At 48.0% G+C, this 22,774-nt stretch overlaps 1 protein-coding gene across 9 annotated transcripts in view; it reads right to left on the bottom strand.

The window, feature by feature from the left end:
- LOC112262406 (protocadherin Fat 1-like) overlaps positions 1–22,774 on the bottom strand; it is a 109,093-nt gene that overhangs the window by 18,625 nt on the left and 67,694 nt on the right. For all 9 annotated transcript variants that reach the window (XR_006084524.1, XM_042329747.1, XM_042329752.1 and 6 more), the window contains 9 exons: positions 18,453–22,526; positions 17,303–17,499; positions 16,676–16,829; positions 14,245–14,478; positions 5,469–5,858; positions 4,514–4,728; positions 2,847–2,984; positions 2,341–2,484; positions 1,652–1,849 (listed from right to left, as the gene is read on the bottom strand). Coding sequence is in view for 8 of the 9 variants with exons in the window: in XM_042329747.1 (XP_042185681.1) it covers positions 1,652–1,849; positions 2,341–2,484; positions 2,847–2,984; positions 4,514–4,728; positions 5,469–5,858; positions 14,245–14,478; positions 16,676–16,829; positions 17,303–17,499; positions 18,453–22,526 (5,744 nt within the window). In the remaining variant the exon portion in view is untranslated. The remainder of the gene's footprint in view (positions 1–1,651; positions 1,850–2,340; positions 2,485–2,846; positions 2,985–4,513; positions 4,729–5,468; positions 5,859–14,244; positions 14,479–16,675; positions 16,830–17,302; positions 17,500–18,452; positions 22,527–22,774) is intronic.

A 22,774-nucleotide genomic window follows, 5' to 3' on the forward strand; every position in this document is an offset into this window, starting at 1 on the left:
CAGAAAGAGAGAGATACAGAAAGAGAGAGATACAGAAAGAGAAAGAGAGATACAGAAAGAGATACAGAAAGAGAGAGAGATACAGAAGAGAGAGATACAGAATAGATACAGAAAGAGAAAGAGAGATACAGAAGAGAGAGATACAGAAGAGAGAGATACAGAAAGAGAGATACAGAAAGAGAAAGAGATACAGAAAGAGATACAGAAAGAGAGAGATGCAGAGAGAGAGAGACAGAGAGAGAGACAGAGAGAGATGGAGAGAGATGCAGAGAGAGAGAGATACAGAGAGAGAGATACAGAAAGAGAGATACAGAAAGAGATACAGAAAGAGAGAGATACAGAAAGAGAGAGATGCAGAGAGAGAGAGACAGAGAGATGCAGAGAGAGAGAGACAGAGAGAGAGACAGAGAGAGATGGAGAGAGATGCAGAGAGAGAGAGACAGAGAGAGATGCAGAGAGAGAGACAGAGAGATACAGAGAGAGAGAGATACAGAGAGAGAGATACAGAAAGAGAGAGATACAGAAAGAGATACAGAAAGAGAGAGATACAGAAAGAGAGAGATGCAGAGAGAGAGAGACAGAGAGAGATGCAGAGAGAGATGCAGAGAGAGAGAGACAGAGAGAGATGCAGAGAGAGAGACAGAGATACAGAGAGAGAGAGATACAGAAAGAGAAAGAGACACAGAGAGAGACACAGAGAGATACAGAGAGAGAGAGATACAGAAAGAGAAAGAGATACAGAGAGAGACAGAGAGATACAGAGAGAGAGAGATACAAAGAGAAAGAGAGATACAGAGAGAGAGACACAGAAAGAGAAATACAGAGAGAGAGAGCGAGAGAGAAAGAGAGACTTAGAGAGAGACAGAGATACAGAGAGAGAGAGAGACACAGAGAGAGAGACACAGAGAGAGAGAGTTACAAAGAGAAAGAGATACAGAGAGAGCGAGATACAGAGATAGATCGAGATACAGAAATAGAGAGAGATACAGAGAGAGATACAGAAATAGAGAGAGATACAGAGAGAGTGAGATACAGATTGATACAGAGAGAGAGATACAGAGAGAGAGATACAGAGAGAGAGATACAGAGAGATAGAGACAGAGAAAGAGAGATACAAAGAGAAAGAGACACAGAAAGAGAAATACAAAGAGAGAGAGCGAGAGAGAAAGAGAGATACAGAGAGAGATACAGAGAGAGATACAGAGAGAGAGAGAGAGTTACAAAGAGAAAGAGATACAGAGAGAGCGAGATACAGAGAGATAGATACAGAGAGAGAGAGATACAGAAATAGAGAGAGATACAGAGAGAGATACAGAGAGTGAGATACAGATAGATACAGAGAGAGAGATACAGATTGATACAGAGAGAGAGATACAGAGAGATACAGAGAGAGAGATACAGAGAGATAGAGACACAGAAAGAGAGATACAAAGAGAAAGAGAGATACAGAGAGAGAGACACAGAAAGAGAAATACAGAGAGAGAGAGAGAGATACACAGAGAGAGAGAGAGAGAGAGAGAGAGAGAGAGAGAGAGAGAGACACACACAGAAAGAGAAAGAGAGAGAGAGAAAGAAAAATAAAGTGAAGGAAATACAGTAATAGAAGGAGAGAGAGTGACCAACCAACACTCCATATATGCTCCTATAGTACCTGGACATGCAGCAGGTAGTTCTCATTGGTCTTCCTCTTCAGCTCTTCCACCACCAACAGCACCCCCTGGTGGTTCACCTCGAACACACCCCCCTCATTGCCGTCGACAATGGCGAAGGCGAACGGCGGCCCATTGTGCGTGGCGTCCCGGTCGGTCACCATGAGCTGGACAACGCTGGTACCCATTGGACGATTCTCCTGCGAGAAAAGGAAGTGGTTTAGACTTAGTATTCGGGGATACTGTAGGCAGTAACGACTGCTGTGTGAGAGAGCAGGAGAGGGGATTTGATGTGGGAATCAATCTTGTGAATCAATCTTTCTCATCCTGGAAGGCTAAGCCATTTTTTTCAGTGTGCGTATATACGTGTGCGTTTGTGCACAGACACCAAATCCCTATATCAGATTTCTGGTTTTCACTGTCGGCTCCACAAAAGTAAAGACAGAGATACCTGACGGTGCATCCCTATTTGCCCAATCTGTCCCTCCCTTCCTGATAGTAAAAAGGGAGGAAAGATGCATTTCACCACTTCTTTCTTCACTTCCAACCCCTCATCCCTCCCTTCTTCTCTATCCTCTCCTCTCCTCAACTCTTCTCTTCTCTTCTCTTCCAGTTGGCCTCTCTTTCCCACCTTCCCCACCCTCCTCCCCTCCCACTCTCTCCTTCCATCCATCCCTCCCTTCCTCTTCACCTGGATGATGAGGCTGTAGTTGGCAGGGGAGAAGAGGGGCGGGTTGTCGTTGACGTCAGACACGTCGACGTTGACCGTGGTGCTGCTGGAGCGGGCCGGAACGCCGTTGTCCGACGCCAGCACCGTCAGGGTGTACCCCGATGTCTGATGGGGAAGGGAGGGAAGAGGGGTGGGTGGGGTGGCGAGAAAGAAATGGAGATAGAAAGAGAGGAGGGAGAGAGGAGGAGAGAGGAAGACAGAGAATTAATACCTCTATCACTCTCTACTGCTTTTGTAAGCGATTATGCAAAGCTGACTGGTAAACTGGCTCAGCGTTTCAGTTTGATTGCAGTCTACAGTGCAATTAAGGTGTCACCGAAGACAGAATTAGATATCCCCACACACACAAATGCATATATTGACACACACACACACACACACACACTTCAAAGACATTTCACAGATATGCATTTGAAGGAATTTACATCAATGCCCATCCATTATAACGTTTGAATGTTTCACCATACCGTCTCTCTGTCTAGCTGGCGTGCCACTTTGACCTCTCCTCTGATTGGGTCAATGGTGAAGGGACTGCCCTGGTTCCCCGCCACGATGGAGTAACGCACGTGGTTATAGGCTGGCCCGTCTGCATCCTCCGCCATCACCTATGACCCGAGACAACAGGAGAGAGGAAGAGTCACGACCAGCCGCCGATGACGACACACACAGATGTAGACTTACACACACACCTGCTCTGACACGAGACCGTGGGACAGATATATTCGCACACACCTGGCCAGTATTGGATCCTAGGGGAAATCAGGGGACGGACAGGATTCACACGTGTGTGACACGGGAAAACATAACAATCCTGTTTAACTTCTTATGGCTGGGGGGCAGTATTGAGTAGCTTGGATGAATAAGGTGCCCAGAGTAAACTGCCTGCTACTCAGGCCCAGTTGCTAATATATGCATACTATTAGTAGATTTGGATAGAAAACACTCTGAAGTTTCTAAAACTGTTTGAACGATGTCTGTGAGTATAACATAACTCATATGGCAGGCAAAAACCTGAAAACAAATCCAACCAGGAAGTGGGAAATCTGAGGTTTGTAGATATTCATGTATTTGCCTATCCAATATACAGTGTAACATTTGGTCTGATTGCACTTCCTAAGGCTTCCACTAGATGTCAACAGTCTTTAGAACCTTGTTTCAGGCTTCTACTATGAAGGGGGAGCGAATAAGAGCTGTTTGAACCAGGTGTCTGGTAGAATGCCATGAGCTAAGTCAGGTCCGCGGCCGTGAGCAAGAGCTCTGTTCCTTTTCATTTCTAAAGACAAAGGAATTGTCCGGTTGGAATATTACTGAATATTTATGATAAAAACATCCTAAAGATTGATTCTATACATCGTTTGACATGTTTCTACGAACTGTAAAGGAACTGTCATCTGAACTAAGTGCCTGCGCCTTGTGAATTTGGATTTGTGAACTAAACGTGCAAATAAAAAGGAGGTTTTTGGACATACTTGATGGACTTTATCGAACAAAACAAACATTTATTGTGAAACTATGCTCCTGGGAGTGCATTCCGATGAAGATCTTCAAAGGTAAGTGGATATTTATAATGCTATTTCTGACTTCTGTTGACTCCACAACATGGCGGGTATCTGTATGGCTTGTTTTGGTCTCTGAGCCCTGTACTCAGATTATTCCATGGTGTGCTTTCGCCGTAAAGCTTTTTTGAAATCTGACACATCGGTTGCATTAAGGAGAAGTATATCTTTAATTCCATGCATAACACTTGTATTTTCATTATGTTTTGGAAGCAAAACATAACGCACCAATGTAAACTGAGATTTTTTTTTCACACCAATGTAAACTGAGAACATTTGCTATCTAACTGGGAGTCTCCTGAGTGAAAGCATCCGAAGTTCTTCAAAGGTAAATGATTTAATTTGGTTGCTTTTCTTATCTTAGTGAAAATGTTGCCTGCTGCCAGCAGAGCTAGCATAGCATTATGCCATGATAAACTTACACAAATGCTTGTCTAGCATTGGCATTAGCATTAGCATCCAACACAACGCAAACAAACTCTAATATATTCCTTTAGCGATTTTATATGCTTTTTTGTTCTAGTTTTCTAGAAACACCAGACCAAATGATCAGAACGGTCACTCATCGGTCAACTCACCGCCACCACTGTCTTGCCGGGTTCGGCGTCCTCGGCCACCACGGCGGCGTAGGTGGCCTGGCCGAAGGCGGGGCTGTTGTCGTTGATGTCCGTCAGGTTGATGTTAACCGTGGCCATGTCGCTGAGCGGCGGCGTGCCCCCGTCCGTGGCCTCCACCGTCAGGTAGTACTCGTGGGACGCCTCGAAGTCCAGCGGCTTGATGACGAAGATGTCACCTGGAGGGGAGACGAAAGAGGGAGAGGGAGGATAGGACGGATTGATTAGAAGAAGGTTCCTCCACTGTCCCAATGTACACAACAGACATGTCATCTGCTACGTCCCCTTTGAAACGCAGGTTGACGTTTACTGAGGGATCGCCCCTTAGATAGGCCAGCTGCAAAGTCAAAATTGTCTAATTTAATGTCAGGCATTAGGGTTAGCAGTGTGGTTAGGGTTAGGGTTCAAAACAGCTAGTGACCACTCTGCAGGGCTGCCTCCAGAACAAGACTCATTACAAAAACAAGCTAAACCTGCCACACATACACACAAAGGTAGTAGTCATAATCTGGTGCCCCTGGCGAGACATATAAAGGAAGAAGAGAGGTGGAGACAAGACGGGCAGAGAGAGAGAGAGAGAGAGAGAGAGAGAGAGAGACAGAGAGAGAGAGACAGAGAGAGAGAGAGACAGAGAGAGAGAGACAGAGAGAGAGACAGAGAGATACAGAGAGAGAGACAGAGAGAGATACAGAGAGAGAGAGAGACAGATACAGAGAGATACAGAGAGAGACAGAGAGAGACAGATACAGAGAGAGACAGAGAGAGACAGAGAGAGACAGAGAGAGACAGAGAGATACAGAGGGATACAGAGAGAGATACAGAGAGAGAGACATACAGAGAGAGATACAGAGAGAGCTACAGAGACATACAGAGAGAGAGACAGAGAGAGATACAGAGAGAGAGAGACAGAGATACATACCAGTCTGAGGGTCGACACTGAACATGCCGTGTTCATTCCCGCTCACGATGGCATAGGCGATCTCCCCGTTGGCTTCAATGTCCCGGCTAGCGGCGTGCACCCGCAGCAACTGCGTTCCCACCGCCACGTCCTCCGAAACGCCCGCCACATACTCGCGGTGCTCGAACACGGGCGGGTTGTCGTTGATGTCCAGCACGGAGACCGTGACGCGGGAGAGGGACGAGAGGCGGCGCGGGGAGCCCCGGTCGGAGGCGCGCGCTTTGAGCTCGTACACAGCCCGCGCCTCGCGGTCCAGGGGCTTTTTTAAGGCAATGACGCCGGTACGCTCGTCCACGGAGAAGTGGCCGTCGGCCGAGTCGGCGAGGGAGTAGAGGATGTCGCCGTTCAAGCCTGGGGAGGAGACAGAGAGAGAGATGGAGATCATGTTAAAAACACATGGACTAAAATAAAACTAAATGTGTAGAATCTGATATTCTGACATAAGAGCATTAGACTAACATTACTCTGAGTGACAGTTCATTATCGTTTTGCCTTTGTTGGAAAGCAAAACCATGAACAATCCAAACGGGAAACAATATAAATCTCAGTGTACTTTCTCAGCAATACAGTCACACACTCCTGAGTAACAATACTTTGTCATATCAGCCGTTCAACACCATATACCCTTTTCGCCGACCAAAAGCATTCACAACGCAAACATGCAAGTCACATCGCCCTCGTAATAACACCTTGCCGCTTCCCGACAGGGTGGTCCAAAAACGAGACGGAGACGGATGTGGACAATAACCATAATGCCTTTTTGCAGGTGGCCCACATCTCTCTCTCACACACACACACACACACACACACACACACACATTCCCCTCCTCAGCGCATCTCATTACGACTAAAGAGACTCTGCCTGTGTCCCAAATGGCACTCTATTCGATAGTGCACTACTTTTGACCAAACGGGCCCTGGGCAAAAGTAGTGCACTGCAATGGGAACAGGGTGCCATTTGGGATGCAGTTCTTGTCGGCAGGAGCCCGGCTTATTGCCACCTGTTGGTTCCAGTCACCGTCGCTTTTATCAGACCAAATTACTCGGCCGACGGAAATTGCTTGATGACGTCTAAGTGGATTGTGCCAAATCGTTAAGCAATCTTGACTCCCGACACCAGGCGATTATACTTCATATCCAGTCTTCTGGACGTTTCCTCCAACACTGTGGCCTGATTTTGTCATGTTTATGCAGTACCTTATAAAACTATGTTCCTACTTTTATCTTGCATCCCTATCTGGTATCCAAAACCAGTCTGCCATTTTACTTAACCACAGGCAGACAAAAATGTCTACATGCTAATCTCCAAATTCGGCACCGTGGGTTTGATTAAACTGTGCCTTCGGAAGACAGCATTCGTTGAAACTTTATCGACGGCGGTAACAAAGATGCTCCTCCTCAGCCCAAAGTGGCAAGAAAGCTTGTTTGCGTCTAGTATGAGCCACATGAATGCTGTTTACCCAATACAACGAGGGACAGCACAGATAAGGAATAGAAAGAAAAAAAACACTTCAGAAGATAACTGGGGATAGAGAGGACAGAGATAGGGGGATAGAGAGGACAGAGATAGGGGGATAGAGAGGACAGAGATAGGGGGGGATAGAGAGGACAGAGATAGGGGGATAGAGAGGACAGAGATAGGGGGATAGAGAGGACAGAGATAGGGGGATAGAGAGGACAGAGATAGGGGGATAGAGAGGACAGAGATAGGGGGATAGAGAGGACAGAGATAGGGGGATAGAGAGGACAGAGATAGGGGGATAGAGAGGACAGAGATAGGGGGATAGAGAGGACAGAGATAGGGGGATAGAGAGGACAGAGATAGGGGGATAGAGAGGACAGAGATAGGGGGATAGAGAGGACAGAGATAGGGGGATAGAGAGGACAGAGATAGGGGGATAGAGAGGACAGAGATAGGGGGGATAGAGAGGACAGAGATAGGGGGATAGAGAGGACAGAGATAGGGGGATAGAGAGGACAGAGATAGGGGGATAGAGAGGACAGAGATAGGGGGATAGAGAGGACAGAGATAGGGGGATAGAGAGGACAGAGATAGGGGGAATAGAGATAGGGGGAATAGAGATAGGGGGATAGGGGGATAGAGATAGGGGGATAGAGAGGACAGAGATAGGGGGATAGAGAGGACAGAGAGGGGGATAGAGAGGACAGAGATAGGGGGATAGAGAGGACAGAGATAGGGGATAGAGAGGATAGAGATAGGGGGATAGAGAGGATAGAGATAGGGGGATAGAGAGGATAGAGATAGGGGGATAGAGATAAGGGGATAGGGGGATAGAGATAGGGGGATAGAGAGGACAGAGATAGGGGGATAGAGAGGACAGAGATAGGGGGATAGAGAGGACAGAGATAGGGGGATAGAGAGGATAGAGATAGGGGGATAGAGAGGATAGAGATAGGGGGATAGAGAGGATAGAGATAGGGGGATAGAGATAAGGGGATAGGGGGATAGAGATAGGGGGATAGAGAGGACAGAGATAGGGGGATAGAGAGGACAGAGATAGGGGGATAGAGAGGACAGAGATAGGGGGATAGAGAGGAAAGAGATAGGGGGATAGAGAGGACAGAGATGGGAAGAAATAGGGGGATAGAGAGGAAAGAGAAAATGAGAGAGAGAGAGAAGAAATAGAGAAAGGAATGTGTCAGCATAACTTCTCCCTCAAACGGCAACAAAGGTCACCAACCAGCTTCATAGTTTGTTAGCTTCTTTCCCCCAGACCGATAAGAAACCACTTTGAGAAGCGCCGCCATGGCAGTGGGCACACAGCAGGGACAAGGACGCGAGTAAGTATGAAACTGCCAAATATCTTCAACCCAAATGAGCCGGTCTAGATAGCACAACTGGTGTCGGGAACTGGCAGTGCTCAAAATGTGTCAACATTTGGAGCAAAGAAATACTCTGAGTCTCAAATGTCGATGATATCCCGCCCGAATAGTGAATGAATCCTCTATCTGACAATGGAGGTCGGACACGCACGCCGGTGCACACGCACGCCGGTGCACACGCACACACTCAGTCCAATGGCCGCTGGCTGAGTGAGCGAGGACTGTGTAACCTGGACTGTGGCAAAAATGGGTATTTTGTCTCGTCAGAGTCGTCATAGATGGGCATTGACTTTGTTATTTCCCTGTGCGTGGGACTCTTCGGTTCTCCTGGCAATACGGGCATACATCAGCCAATACACATTTTACATATGTGATACCAACACGTGTGAAAGGAATGCAAATGAATCTCATTCAAAGGGCTTTATTGGCTCGGGAAACACATGTTTACATTGCCAATGTAAGTGAAATAGATCATAAACAAAAGTGAAATAAACAATATTTAAAACAATTAACAGTAAACATAACTCTCACAAAAGTTCCAAAAGAATAAAGACCTTTTTATTTTTATTTTTATTTCACCTTTATTTAACCAGGTAGGCTAGTTGAGAACAAGTTCTCATTTGCAACTGCGACCTGGCCAAGATAAAGCATAGCAGTGTGAACAGACAACACAGAGTTACACATGGAGTAAACAATTAACAAGTCAATAACACAGTAGGAAAAAAAGGGAGTCTATATACATTGTGTGCAAAAGGCATACCTTGAATAATTAAAATTTTGCAGATTAACACTGGAGTGATAAATGATCAGATGGTCATGTACAGGTAGAGATATTGGTGTGCAAAAGAGCAGAAAAGTAAATAAATAAATAAAAACAGTATGGGGATGAGGTAGGTGAAAATGGGTGGGCTATTTACCGATAGACTATGTACAGCTGCAGCGATCGGTTAGCTGCTCAGATAGCAGATGTTTGAAGTTGGTGAGGGAGATAAAAGTCTCCAACTTCAGCGATTTTTGCTATTCGTTCCAGTCACAGGCAGCAGAGAACTGGAACGAAAGGCGGCCAAATGAGGTGTTGGCTTTAGGGATGATCAGTGAGATACACCTGCTGGGGCGCGTGCTACGGGTGGGTGTTGCCATCGTGACCAGTGAACTGAGATAAGGCAGAGCTTTACCTAGCATGGACTTGTAGATGACCTGGAGCCAGTGGGTCTGGCGACGAATATGTAGCGAGGGCCAGCCGACTAGAGCATACAGGTCGCAGTGGTGGGTGGTATAAGGTGCTTTAGTGACAAAACGGATGGCACTGTGATAAACTGCATCCAGTTTGCTGAGTAGAGTGTTGGAAGCAATTTTGTAGATGACATCGCCGAAGTCGAGGATCGGTAGGATAGTCAGTTTTACTAGGGTAAGTTTGGCGGCGTGAGTGAAGGAAGCTTTGTTGCGGAATAGAAAGCCGACTCTAGATTTGATTTTCGATTGGAGATGTTTGATATGAGTCTGGAAGGAGAGTTTACAGTCTAGCCAGACACCTAGGTACTTATAGATGTCCACATATTCAAGGTCGGAACCATCCAGGGTGGTGATGCTAGTCAGGCGTGCGGGTGCAGGCAGCGAACGGTTGAAAAGCATGCATTTGGTTTTACTAGCGTTTAAGAGCAGTTGGAGGCCACGGAAGGAGTGTTGTATGGCATTGAAGCTCGTTTGGAGGTTAGATAGCACAGTGTCCAAGGACGGGCCGGAAGTATATAGAATGGTGTCGTCTGCGTAGAGGTGGATCAGGGAATCGCCCGCAGCAAGAGCAACATCATTGATATATACAGAGAAAAAGAGTCGGCCCGAGAATTGAACCCTGTGGCACCCCCAATGAGACTGCCAGAGGACCGGACAGCATGCCCTCCGATTTGACACACTGAACTCTGTCTGCAAAGTAGTTGGTGAACCAGGCAAGGCAGTCATCAGAAAAACCGAGGCTACTGAGTCTGCCGATAAGAATATGGTGATTGACAGAGTCGAAAGCCTTGGCAAGGTCAATGAAGACGGCTGCACAGTACTGTCTTTTATCGATGGCGGTTATGATATCGTTTAGTACCTTGAGCGTGGCTGAGGTGCACCCGTGACCGGCTCGGAACCCAGATTGCACAGCGGAGAAGGTACGGTGGGATTCGATATGGTCAGTGACCTGTTTGTTGACTTGGCTTTCGAAGACCTTAGATAGGCAGGGCAGGATGGATATAGGTCTGTAACAGTTTGGGTCCAGGGTGTCTCCCCCTTTGAAGAGGGGGATGACTGCGGCAGCTTTCCAATCCTTGGGGATCTCAGACGATATGAAAGAGAGGTTGAACAGGCTGGTAATAGGGGTTGCGACAATGGCGGCGGATAGTTTCAGAAATAGAGGGTCCAGATTGTCAATTGCTGATTTGTACGGGTCCAGGTTTTGCAGCTCTTTCAGAACATCTGCTATCTGGATTTGGGTAAAGGAGATCCTGGAGAGGCTTGGGCGAGTAGCTGCGGGGGGGGGGGCGGAGCTGTTGGCCGAGGTTGGAGTAGCCAGGCGGAAGGCATGGCCAGCCGTTGAGAAATGCTTGAAGTTTTCGATAATCATGAATTTATGGGTGGTGACAGTGTTACCTAGCCTCAGTGCAGTGGGCAGCTGGGAGGAGGTGCTCTTGTTCTCCATGGACTTCACAGTGTCCCAGAACCTTTTGGAGTTGGAGCTACAGGATGCAAATTTCTGCCTTAAGAAGCTGGCCTTAGCTTTCCTGACTGACTGCGTGTATTGGTTCCTGACTTCCCTGAACAGTTGCATATCGCGGGGACTATTCGATGCTATTGCAGTCCGCCACAGGATGTTTTTGTGCAGGTCGAGGGCAGTCAGGTCTGGAGTGAACCAAGGGCTATATCTGTTCTTAGTTCTGCATTTTTTGAACGGAGCATGCTTATCTAAAATGGTGAGGAAGTTACTTTTAAAGAATGACCAGGCATCCTCAACTGACGGGATGAGGTCAATGTCCTTCCAGGATACCCGGGCCAGGTCGATTAGAAAGGCCTGCTTACAGAAGTGTTTTAGGGAGCGTTTGACAGTGATGAGGGGTGGTCGTTTGACTGCGGCTCCGTAGCGGATACAGGCAATGAGGCAGTGATCGCTGAGATCCTGGTTGAAGACAGCGGATGTGTATTTGGAGGGCCAGTTGGTCAGGATGACGTCTATGAGGGTGCCCTTGTTTACAGATTTAGGGTTGTACCTGGTGGGTTCCTTGATGATTTGTGTGAGATTGAGGGCATCTAGCTTAGATTGTAGGACTGCCGGGGTGTTAAGCATATCCCAGTTTAGGTCACCTAACAGAACAAACTCTGAAGCTAGATGGGGGGCGATCAATTCACAAATGGTGTCCAGGGCACAGCTGGGAGCTGAGGGGGGTCGGTAGCAGGCGGCAACAGTGAGAGACTTATTTCTGGAGAGAGTAATTTTCAAAATTAGTAGTTAGAACTGTTTGGGTATGGACCTGGAGAGTATGACATTACTTTGCAGGCTATCTCTGCAGTAGACTGCAACTCCTACCCCTTTGGTAGTTCTATCTTGACGGAAAATGTTATAGTTGGGTATGGAAATCTCAGAATTTTTGGTGGCCTTCCTGAGCCAGGATTCAGACACGGCAAGGACATCAGGGTTAGCAGAGTGTGATAGATACAGTGTTATAACGATGTGCAAATAGTTAAAGAGCAAAATGGAAAATAAATAAACATAAATATGGGTTGTATTTACAATGGTGTTTGTTCTTCACTGGTTGCCCTTTTCTTGTGGCAACAGGTCACAAATCTTGCTGCTGTGACGGCACACTGTGGTATTTCACCCAGTAGATATGGGAGCTTATCAAAATTGGATTTCCTTTCAGATTTTTTGTGGATCTGTGTAATCTGAGGGAAATATGTGTCTCTAATATGGTCATACATTAGGAGATTAGGAAGTGCAGCTCAGTTTCCACCTCATTTTGTGGTCAGTGTGCACATAGCCTGTCTTCTCTTGAGAGCCAGGTCTGCTTATGGTGGCCTCTCAAAATAGCAAGGCTATGCTCACTAAGTCTGTACATAGTCAAAGCTTTCCTTAGGTTTGGGTCAGTCAAAGTGGTCAGGTATTCTGCCACTGTGTACTCTCTGTTCAGGGCCAAATAGCATTCTAGTTTGCTCAGTTTTTCTGTTAATTCTTTCCAACGTGTCAAGCAATTATCTTTTTGTTTTCTCATGATTTGATTGGGTCTAATTGTGTTGCTGTCCTGGGGCTCTGTGGGCTGTGTTTGTGTTTGTGAACAGCGCCCCAGGACCAGCTTGCTAAGGGGACTCTTCTCCAGGTTCATCTCTCTGTAGGTGATGGCTTTGTTGTTATGGAAGGTTTGGGAATCGCTTCCTTTTAGGTGGTTCTTTTCTGGATGTTGATAATTAGCGGATATTGGCCAAATTCTGCTCTGCATGCATTATTTGGCGTTTTACGTTGTACACAGAGGATATTTTTGCAGAATTCTGCATGCAGTCTCGATTTGGTCTCCCTCCAGCTCCAAATGATCCGAAATGCATCTACAGCTAAAATTGGGGGAGGGTGGGAAACTAATTCCTCCGTTCAGATATCCTATATGTTGGCACGGAGGTAAGGACGGACTTTAGGAATTCCGTGCTAGTGTGCCAACCCCGGGTGGAAGAGCTGTCCAAAAAGCAAAAAGCCCCCGTATTTTACTTCCTGAGCGAACCAGTTCTTACATCCCATTCAATCTGTCAAAACTGTCAGTTTACGAGAGAGAGAGAGAGAGAGAGAGAGAGAGAGAGAGAGAGAGAGAGAGAAGAGAGAGAGAGAGAGAGAGAGAGAGAGAGAGAGAGAGAGAGAGAGAGAGAGAGAGAGAGAGAGAGAGAGAGAGAGAGAGACGCTCCCCTAGTCTAGAACACCTTGCCCTGTCAGAGGAGTCATTATCAAATGCCAGTAAAAGAACCAGAACCTATCTAGTCAAATTGGTAGTGCTGCTAAAAGTGCCAATCATGTCCCATTTTTAGGGGAGCTCGCTAGTATCAGAGCTCTTGAGTTTAAATACGGCCGCCACACTAGCGCTTTCAGCTGTCCTCCATTTGAGGGAGTTCTGGGGTCCAATCGGTTTCGTCTCAACGCGGCTGCTCCTGGTCAGGCGGGTTTCCTGAAAGACGGTGTAAATATATGCCACGTGACACAGACTATTTCATCCAGAGCCACTAACAGTAGTGCACGCAGACATTTTTGTATGGGTGGCCCCAGCGGGAACTGAACCCGTGATCCTGAAGCTGTACGCTCCATTCTCTACCAACAGAGCCGCACAGGGACACAAACACAAAAGTCATAGAAGACTGTGAAGAGAACGTGTGGGTTGTGACTTACCCACCGGCAAAATGGCAAGTAGAAAATGGCCATTAGGCCTTTTTAGAATCGAGTGCTCGAAGGAGAAGAGAATTTCATCCCTATCATCGTTTTTTACGCCATAAGAGGCTGGTGTAAAATGGAGGTGGGGATTACTGTGATCCTGTGGAGTCAGCATTGCAGGAGAAAAGCAAAGCAGCCATACTTCTCAAACAACTACGTCTGTATTTCTCAGCGGAAAGATGAATTATGAAGTGACTCGCCTGTTCACAAATAAAGATGGCGCGGTTCAAATTCGACTAAGTTCAACTGACGGACGACGTCGAGCTCCGCGGCGGCTACCGGACGTGGACAGAGTCGACAGAAAGAGGCAACATACTGCTCATTGTGCACAACGTCGAGAGCGCCGGGGGTACAGCACGAGACCAGAGAGCTCAGCATTGCCTGGTCAAAGACTGGTCAGATAAGAACAAGAAACAAAACGGATCAACTCGTTTGTAAATAAACAAACAAACGTACCGGTGTCGAGGTCGGTGGCGAGCAGCCGCGCCACGAAGGTGCCGACCTCCGTGTTCTCGAAGACGGTGATGGCGTAAGGGCCCGAGGTGAACTGTGGCGCGTTGTCGTTCACGTCCTCCACGGTCAGGTGCACGGCCGCCTCGCAGTAGCGCCCGCCGCCGTCTAGTGCCCGCACCGTCAGGCGGTACTCCTCCTCCTCCTCGCGGTCCAGGGGCTGCTGGGTCTTCAGTTCACCTGGGAAATGGAAGACGGAGAAAGGCACGTGTCAATCAACGGGGCAGGCACACACACACACACACACACACACACTTGTTAAAAGCGCTGACACACAACACAAACCCGCAGTCAAACACACACAAACATGTCAATCACGCACACTCATTAAAAGCGACGGCACACACACACACACACACAAACACGCAGCCAAACACACACAGGCGCGTTAAAAGTTCTTGCAATCCACACACACTTCTACACGCTACGGCGCTTGCGGGTTGCAAGTCAAGCTAAATGGTCTCTGCGCCGTTTAGTTCCGTGTAGAGTGCCCCTCGACCAATTCAACGCGGCCCACCGGCTGGTCTGAGTAAAAAGAATAACTGAAAACAAGTCGCTACCGGGTAAAAATGATAACGGAACTACATTCCTGTGGTCCCGTTAAGATAATTCACTCTGTCCATCGTGTTCACAGTCGCCAAAACAAAAGGTTTCAGGTTGAGGGAAGCTGATCTGTAACTAGGGGGGGAAACTTCACTTCAACATTTAGTTCCCGAAAACCTAACAACCTTGTCATGCTCACCTCCACACACACACACACACACACACACACACACACACACACCTCTATTTTTAAGTTGGCATTAGCCGCTTCGGTGCTTTCAGAAGTAACACTTCTCACAGATCACGGAGTCAGACAACCTGTGCCTGCATTTGTGCGTGTTCTGACACCTCATGTCCTCTTGTATGCCACAAACCCCTTCCCCTGTTCCAGGCATCCAACCCACATCCAAACAACTAATGGTTTTCAGAAGAGGATGGAGAGAAATAAATAAATAATTGACAGGGAGGAGGAGGAGGGGGGACGCAGGAGGACAGGAGTAGTTGGCAGCTAAGAGCAGCTAGGAAGTGTCCTGGGATATGGTGCATGCCAACATTACCGGGGTCTCGCTGGACACACATGGCGCCCGCACAAGCACACAAACTGCCGTTACTAACCAAGCCTCTTAGTGTTCCTCGCATGCAATAATCAAATCCAATTTTATTGGTCACGTACACATATTTAGCAGATGTTATTGCGGGTGTGGCGAAATGCTTGTGATCCTCCTTCTCGCCACGGAAAAAAGAACCCCCTCTCGATACCCTTAACTAAATCCTTCTCCTTCAAATTTGGCCCAAACCAAATTGAAATGGCCGGATTCTTTGCTCTTCTTTTCTCCCGCCTCACTCGCCGCTGGCTCATAGAGGTAACAAAGTACGTCTGAACTTGAACCACAATAAAAGGGGCTGTTGTGGTGCTGTAAAAGTATGGGGCTGCTCTCTCGGTCTCTAGCCTACTCTACACTGCTGCTGCCTTGTTTCTTCACAACCCTCTCTCTCTCTCCCTTCAGAAATAAACCAATGTGCCATTTATTTATTTTGTGTGGGGGTTAACGGGAGCTAACTGGTATTTCTGCAGAGGAGACTCGAAACCTTCAGGTGAGAACAACGTCGCTTGTATGTGCGATGAAACTCGGGTTCTTAGCGCGATCGCTCGCTAATCCTCCGGGGAAATGTTTTCGGGGGGCAAAATACATTAAAAATAATCATCAAAAAGGATGCGACGTAAACAAAATCCAACTTGCCTCTAGACACACACACACACACACACACACACACACACACACACACACACACACACACACACACACACACACACACACACACACACACACACACACAACACACACAGGGGTGGATGGATTATGATTCAATCAGAAAGTGTGCAGTGTGCATGACTGGTGTCCACACTGGGAGGTTATTACTGTGTCTGTTTGTGACGGTACAGAGGGAGACAAAAGACAGGGTCTGTGAGTGTTGGGATGCAAGGCTCAAACGTCAAATCATGGCATTGTAAAACTGGTGTGTGTGTGTGTGTGTTTGTGTGTGTGTGTGTGTGTGTTACACGTCATGCTGCCATCACGCACCCATGGACATTTGATAGTCATAATAGTCAGAATAACCTTGGACGTGCCGTGAATGTAAACTGGATGAATGCGAGCGCAGTGCAGCCATTTGAAATGACTCGAAACGACTCTACATTGCGGCAGACATGAAACCTGTGGTTATTTTGAGTTTGGATTAGCTGTATGGTAGCATGGGCAGACTAGTCAAAACATCAAGTGTGTTGAGGTGTAAACACAGACAGACAGGAAAACAGACAGACACACACACACACCTGTGTCGGGGTCGATGGTGAAGAGCTCGGCTCCCGGTCCCTGGAGCTCGTAGGAGATGTGGGCGTTGGAGCGGATGTCTGCGTCCGTGGCCGAGACCTGCAGGATGAGCCTGCCGGCTGGGACGTCCTCGGGGACCCTCTCTGTGTAGAGGGACTGGGGGAGCGGAGAGAAGGGAGAAAGCGAGAAAGGGAGGATGAGAGAGTGTGTGGGAGGGAAGAGGGGAAAAGACATCAGAAGGTAGGAAAAAAGATTGATGGTGGGGGGGGACAGAGAAAAGTAAAGGTAAGGTAGAATATGCAATAATAAGAATCATTCAATAGGTATATTAACAAGGGAGGAAATGGATAGAGGGGTAGAATGAAAAGTCATTACAATCGACAGCAGTATGCACTTAAACCATAATACAATCAGCAATGGAAATGCATTAGCTGGTAAAAATAGCCCTCAATGCTAGAAAATTACCCCTTAATTTTCGCTTGCCTTTCTTCAATGAGAAGCCTTTCCAAACCTCTTATTTTCCTCCCTCGCTCCCTCCTTCCCCTTCCCCCAGATACTTGTCACGCATAGCGTGTACCCCCACAAGCAGATAACATGACATTTTTTAGTGGCCTGCCTTCTCTCTTTACCTTCTCGCAAACCGGGCTGTTGTCGTTGGCGTCCAGGACTTTGACCTCGACCACGGCCTTGGCAGCAAAGGTGCCGTCGGTGGCGGTGATATTTAGGAGGTAGCTGTCGCGCTCCTCGCGGTCCAGTGGCTTCCTGACAGACACTTTCCACTCATTCTGGAGGTGCTCGATCGCAAACTGTCCTAGAGGGTCGCCTCCTGTATGGGTAGAGAGTCATTGGGGAGAGTTAAATGGTGAGAGTCAATGGGGAGGGCCAGTAGGGAGCGAGTCAATAGGGAGAGTCAAATGGGGAGAATGGCATTCAAACTAATGAGCAACGCGTCACAATATGGCCCCTGCCTCTGGTTTCGAGAGGACTAGTGGTTTTGTGTGTGTGTGTGTGTGTGTGTGTGTGTGTGTGTGTGTGTCTCAAGGGTTTGCGAGTTTGTGTTCTGTACTGAATCATACATCAATGGTGGGTTGTTCTTGGAATCAGAGAAGATCTTGTCCTGCGAGTGGTCGCGAAGCGCAAAGAGGAACTGCATCCATGTCTACCAGTTGTCGCTTCCTATTTCAAAAGCTGTCCGCTGGTCAGAGTCGTGCTCAACCCGCGGGATCTTTTATAATGCCTGAGCAAATCTACTCAGGTAATGGTCCTATTATTCATTTATCATAACCACTTCAACTTGCAAACCAACGTTCATGAAGAATGTTTGATACACAGGAAACCATAATAAGGAGGCTGTTTTTTTGTGTAGTAGGAAATGTGTATCCAAGCTAATATGAAAGCTCATTTCTAAAATCTCTGGTTATTAAATGTGGCACAGTCATTCCATCCGCTAATGAGCACCAGAGGAAGTGCATTTCCTACCATCAATTTCAAAGTGTCATCAAAATAATTAAACATGATCTTTTTCTTTCTTTCTTACTGATGACCTACATATTTGCCTTGATCTTTCGCAAATTAGTCGATTCAAAGTGTTTACAGATAAAGAATGTGCATTATATGTTCAGAGAGGAGATGTGATCTTCATATTTAAGCGGGTGTAAATGTCTAATCCTCTTTTGAGCAGTGTTTATTAAAGCTGTTTATTAACACAAACAGGGAAGGCTATCAAGCCATGAGCTGTGAGCAGAGAAAATACTGGTATTGTTAGAGATAAAAACCCACCTGTGATAAAGTAGCTGACTTGTTTGTTGATCTCCTCCGTGTCGGCGTCCGTCGTGCTCAGGATGGCAATGACTCCACTGGGCGGACGGTCGTCTTCGCTCACCGTGCCCTTGTAGATCTCGGCAGTGAAGCGTGGTGGGTTATCGTTGACGTCGGCCACGGTAACCTTCACAGTGGAGCTGGTCACCAGCTGCACCTTGTCTCCGCGGTCTGTGGCCAGCACGGCAATGGAGTACTTGCTGGTCTTCTCGCGGTCGAGCTCTTTCAATGTCGTCACCCAGCCTGTCTCACTGTTGACGGCGAACAGCTCAGAGATGTCAGCCAAAGTTTGTTTGGGGTCCAGGCTGTAGATGACTTGACCGTTGGTGCCCGAGTCCTGGTCGGTGGCTTTGACCTGGATCACCGGCGTGCCAGCTGGAAGGTTCTCCACCACCACCGCCTCATACGGGTCCGACTCAAACACAGGCTTGTTGTCATTGAGGTCCTTGACCTGGATGTTGATGTTGACAAACGCCACCGTTTCGTAGCCCTCCTGTTGGCTCTGGGCTTGCAGCGTGAGCTGGTACCACTTCGTGGTCTCGTGGTCCATACTCTTCTCCAGCTTCAGGGCCCCAGTGTCCCGATCCACCACGAAGACCTCATTCTGGTTACTCTCCGGGGTGTTGCCTTTCACTAGGCTGTAGAACACCGGCTGTTCACTCTCCGCCTGGATGACGTCAATATCCGTGCCGATGGGCATGTCTTCGGCGATGGTGAACCGGTAGTGTGGCTCTGCAAACTTGGGGACCGGTACCTCAGGGGCCACTATCCTGATATAAACGCGGACGACGGATTGCTTGGAAGGACTCCCAGCATCCTTTGCCCTAACGTAGAAAGCGTAGAGGTTGTTTTCGAGTCCGATGAGGCTCTCTTTGGTGACAATGACTCCACTGAAGGGGTGGATTTCGAAGTTCTCCTCCACGTTTTCCACGTCGGCTTCGATAGTGTAAGCGATGTCGGCGTTGCTTCCCTCATCCATGTCTGACGCAGCGATTTTCACCACGGTGGTTCCCCTGGGGACGTCCGATGCTACATTGGCTTTGTACTCCACTGCCCTGAATTGTGGGGCATTGTCATTGATATCTGTCAAAATCACATTAATAATGCAGAAGCCTACTTTGCCGCCACCGTCCTTTGCCATGAGCGATATGGGGATGACCTTCTCAATGGCGTTCTCGCGGTCTAGGATCTCCAGGGTGAAAATCTCTCCATTTTCATTGACAGAAAACTTGTCTTTGGCAAAATCGTTGACGATGTGGTAAGTTAGGCTCCCGTATGTGCCAGCGTCTTTATCTGTGGCTTTGGCCTCAGCAACTAACGTTCCGACCGGCGAGTTCTCAGTGAGTTCAACTACGTAATCGAGCTGGGGGAAAGTGGGGTTGTGGAAGTTGGCACCATTGACTATGACTTTGACCATGGCCGAGGTCCTGAATACACCATCTGACACAGACACGTTGAGGTTGTACAGTGGCTCCATCTGTAGTTTGCGGTGGTTGGAGATGACGATGGCCCCAGTGTTTTTATCCATGGCAAAGTTCTGGTCCTTATTGCCAGACAGGATGGAAAACTCAAGCCTGCCGGCGTCTGAGCTGTCGGCGTCGGACGCCTGGACATGGGTGACGAAGTAATCGCGGGGGGCCAATTCGCTGACTGTGGCTTTGTAAGAGCGCTCAGTGAACACCGGGGCATTGTCATTCAGGTCAGTGACATCTATGGTCACAGTGACATCACTGGAGAGGGCAGGCACTCCTCCGTCCACTGCGCGGACAGTCAGCTTGTGTTGCTGCTTTTCCTCCTGGTCGAGCATGCGAGCAGTCCAGATGATTCCCAAGTCACGGTCAATGCTGAAGTAGTCTGAGCTCTTTTCCTTGTCCTCAACTAGCTGGTAGAAGAGCATTTTGTTGTTGCCAGTGTCGGAGTCTGTGGCAGCAACTTGCAAAACTGCAGTGCCGATGAAGGAAGCTTCAGAAACATTTGCGTTGTAGGACTTTAGTTGGAAGACAGGGGGATTATCGTTGACGTCTTCCAGAATGATATCGACAAAGACATCAGCGTGGGCCCCAGTCAGTGAGTCTGTGGCTCGGACACTCAATTTATAAGCGGGGTGGGCCTCGAAATCTAGAGGTTGAATTACATGTACGACACCTGTGTTGAAATTGATGGAAAACTGACTGAAGGCATCTCCCTCAGAGATGGTGTATACTATCTTGGGGCCTTCGGAGTCAGTAGCCTGGACGTTAACTACAGGTGTGTGTAACTGGATATTTTCAGGGATTTCGATGCTGTAGAATGCCTTCTCAAACACTGGCATGGCTTTATTTACTATAGTTATGGGCACTTCCACTTCTGCCGAGAGGGCTGGTTCTCCTGCATCTTTGGCCACAACGTTGATGACAAACTCACTGTTGAGGGAGTCTTTGTCTAACTGTTGTTTGAGGGAGATTTCTCCAGAGGGGCTTATCTGGAAGTGCTTGTGGTGTTCTTTCAGGTGGTAATAGATTTCAGCATTTTGACCCACATCCCCGTCCACTGCTGTCACCTGACGGATGGCCTGACCCTCCTCTGCGTCCACCTGGACCAAGGCTTGATAGGGCAGGTTGACAAACATGGGCTGGTTATCGTTCACATCTTCTACGAACACCGTCACCAGAACGTGGGCCACTTCGGCGGAAGCATCCTCCCTGGTCACCTCCACGACGAGGTCGAACGCGTCCTGCGCCTCACGATCGAAAGGTATCCCTGTGGTGGAGAGCACTCCGGAAGTGCGGCTGATTTGGAACCTCTTGTCTGGGTTCAGGACGGTGTAGAAGAGGGGTTCGTTGATGTGGTTCCCCACAGCGGCAATGACCGCTAATGTTTTCTTCTCAGAGGAGTTCTCTTTGACGTAAGCCTTGTAGGAGTCCCTAGTGAACTTCAGGCTGCTCTCCTTGTTCTCACGGATGTTTATCTTTATCGATGCTGTGTTGGCGAACCTGCCGTCCGAGACCCTCACCCTGAGCTCGTACCTGCTTCTTAGCTGGGTGACGTTCTGGATAGTGATGATGCCTGTGTTGGAATCCATCTTGAATTTCTCCCCGATGTTCCCCTCTGAGATGGAGAAGAAGAGTTTAGAGTTTGGTCCGGAGTCGGCGTCTGATGCGTTGACTTTGATTACCTCGACACCTTTGTAAGTCGGCACGATAACTGATGTCTCGTAGAGCTCCTGGCTGAACTGCGGCGAGCAGTCGTTGACATCGATGACTTCGACGGTCACGTTGGCGGCTGTCTCGGCGAACAGACGCGGAATTCCGAGGTCATGGACCTGAATGGTGAAGCGGAATACACTCCTTTGTTCGTAATCCATAATGGTTGTCATTCTAATGGCTCCCGTACTGGAATCGATGGCAAAGTAGTTGTGAGCGAATGGCTCGACGATCTGATAGACCAGCATGGCGTTGGCATCGCGGTCAGCATCCGAGGCGCGGATGACCAGCGGGGTGTTTTCTCTGGTCAAGACCACACTGTTGATGGGAGCCAATTCGCTAATCATGCCTGTGAACTCTGGCTGGAGGAAGATGGGGGCATTATCGTTCTCGTCCTTCAGGTGAATCAGCAGAGTGGTGTTGCTAGCAAGACCAGCCATGTTGGTTCCCTGGATGGTCAGTCTGTACTCAGGGGTAATTTCATAGTCCAAAGCCCTCGAAGTTACAACCACACCGGAGTTTGGGTTTACATCAAATGCGCCATCAGTGTTGCCACCTTTGATTTGGTAGAACACAGAGGACTGGCTGGTTGCTGTGATCATGGTTACAAAACTTCCGGGGAGGGCCAATTCGCTGACCTCTGCAGAGAACTCCTTGGCAGTAAATCTGGGAGTGGCATTGTCCGACACGGTGACAGCGATGTGGACGGTGGCGGTTGCAGTCAGCGAAGGGGTTCCTTTGTCGGTTGCCTTCACAGCTAGTTCAAACTGGTTATTGCTGCTTCGGTCCAGCTCTTTAGCCACGCTAACAGTGCCCAGCACCGGATCAATGGCAAATGAGTTTGCAACATTTCCTGTTCCAAAAAAAAGAACACAAGAAGATTTATTAACGTGGTTACTATGGCATTGATTTTCATTCCAGCCGGAAATGTGTGCATTTCTTAAACATTAAAGCCAGGTTGCAATTTTAGGCTTCTTGATTACCGTAAATTGAATTGGCTAGAGTCAATGCCAGCGCCCTCGAGGAAATCTAATTAGCATAATAAAAAATCCCCATAAAAATCTGTCAATTTAAGCTAGAGATGTGTATTTTTTTTGCAGA

Source organism: Oncorhynchus tshawytscha, linkage group LG11 (assembly GCF_018296145.1).
Source record: "Oncorhynchus tshawytscha isolate Ot180627B linkage group LG11, Otsh_v2.0, whole genome shotgun sequence".
Lineage (NCBI taxonomy): Eukaryota > Metazoa > Chordata > Actinopteri > Salmoniformes > Salmonidae > Oncorhynchus > Oncorhynchus tshawytscha.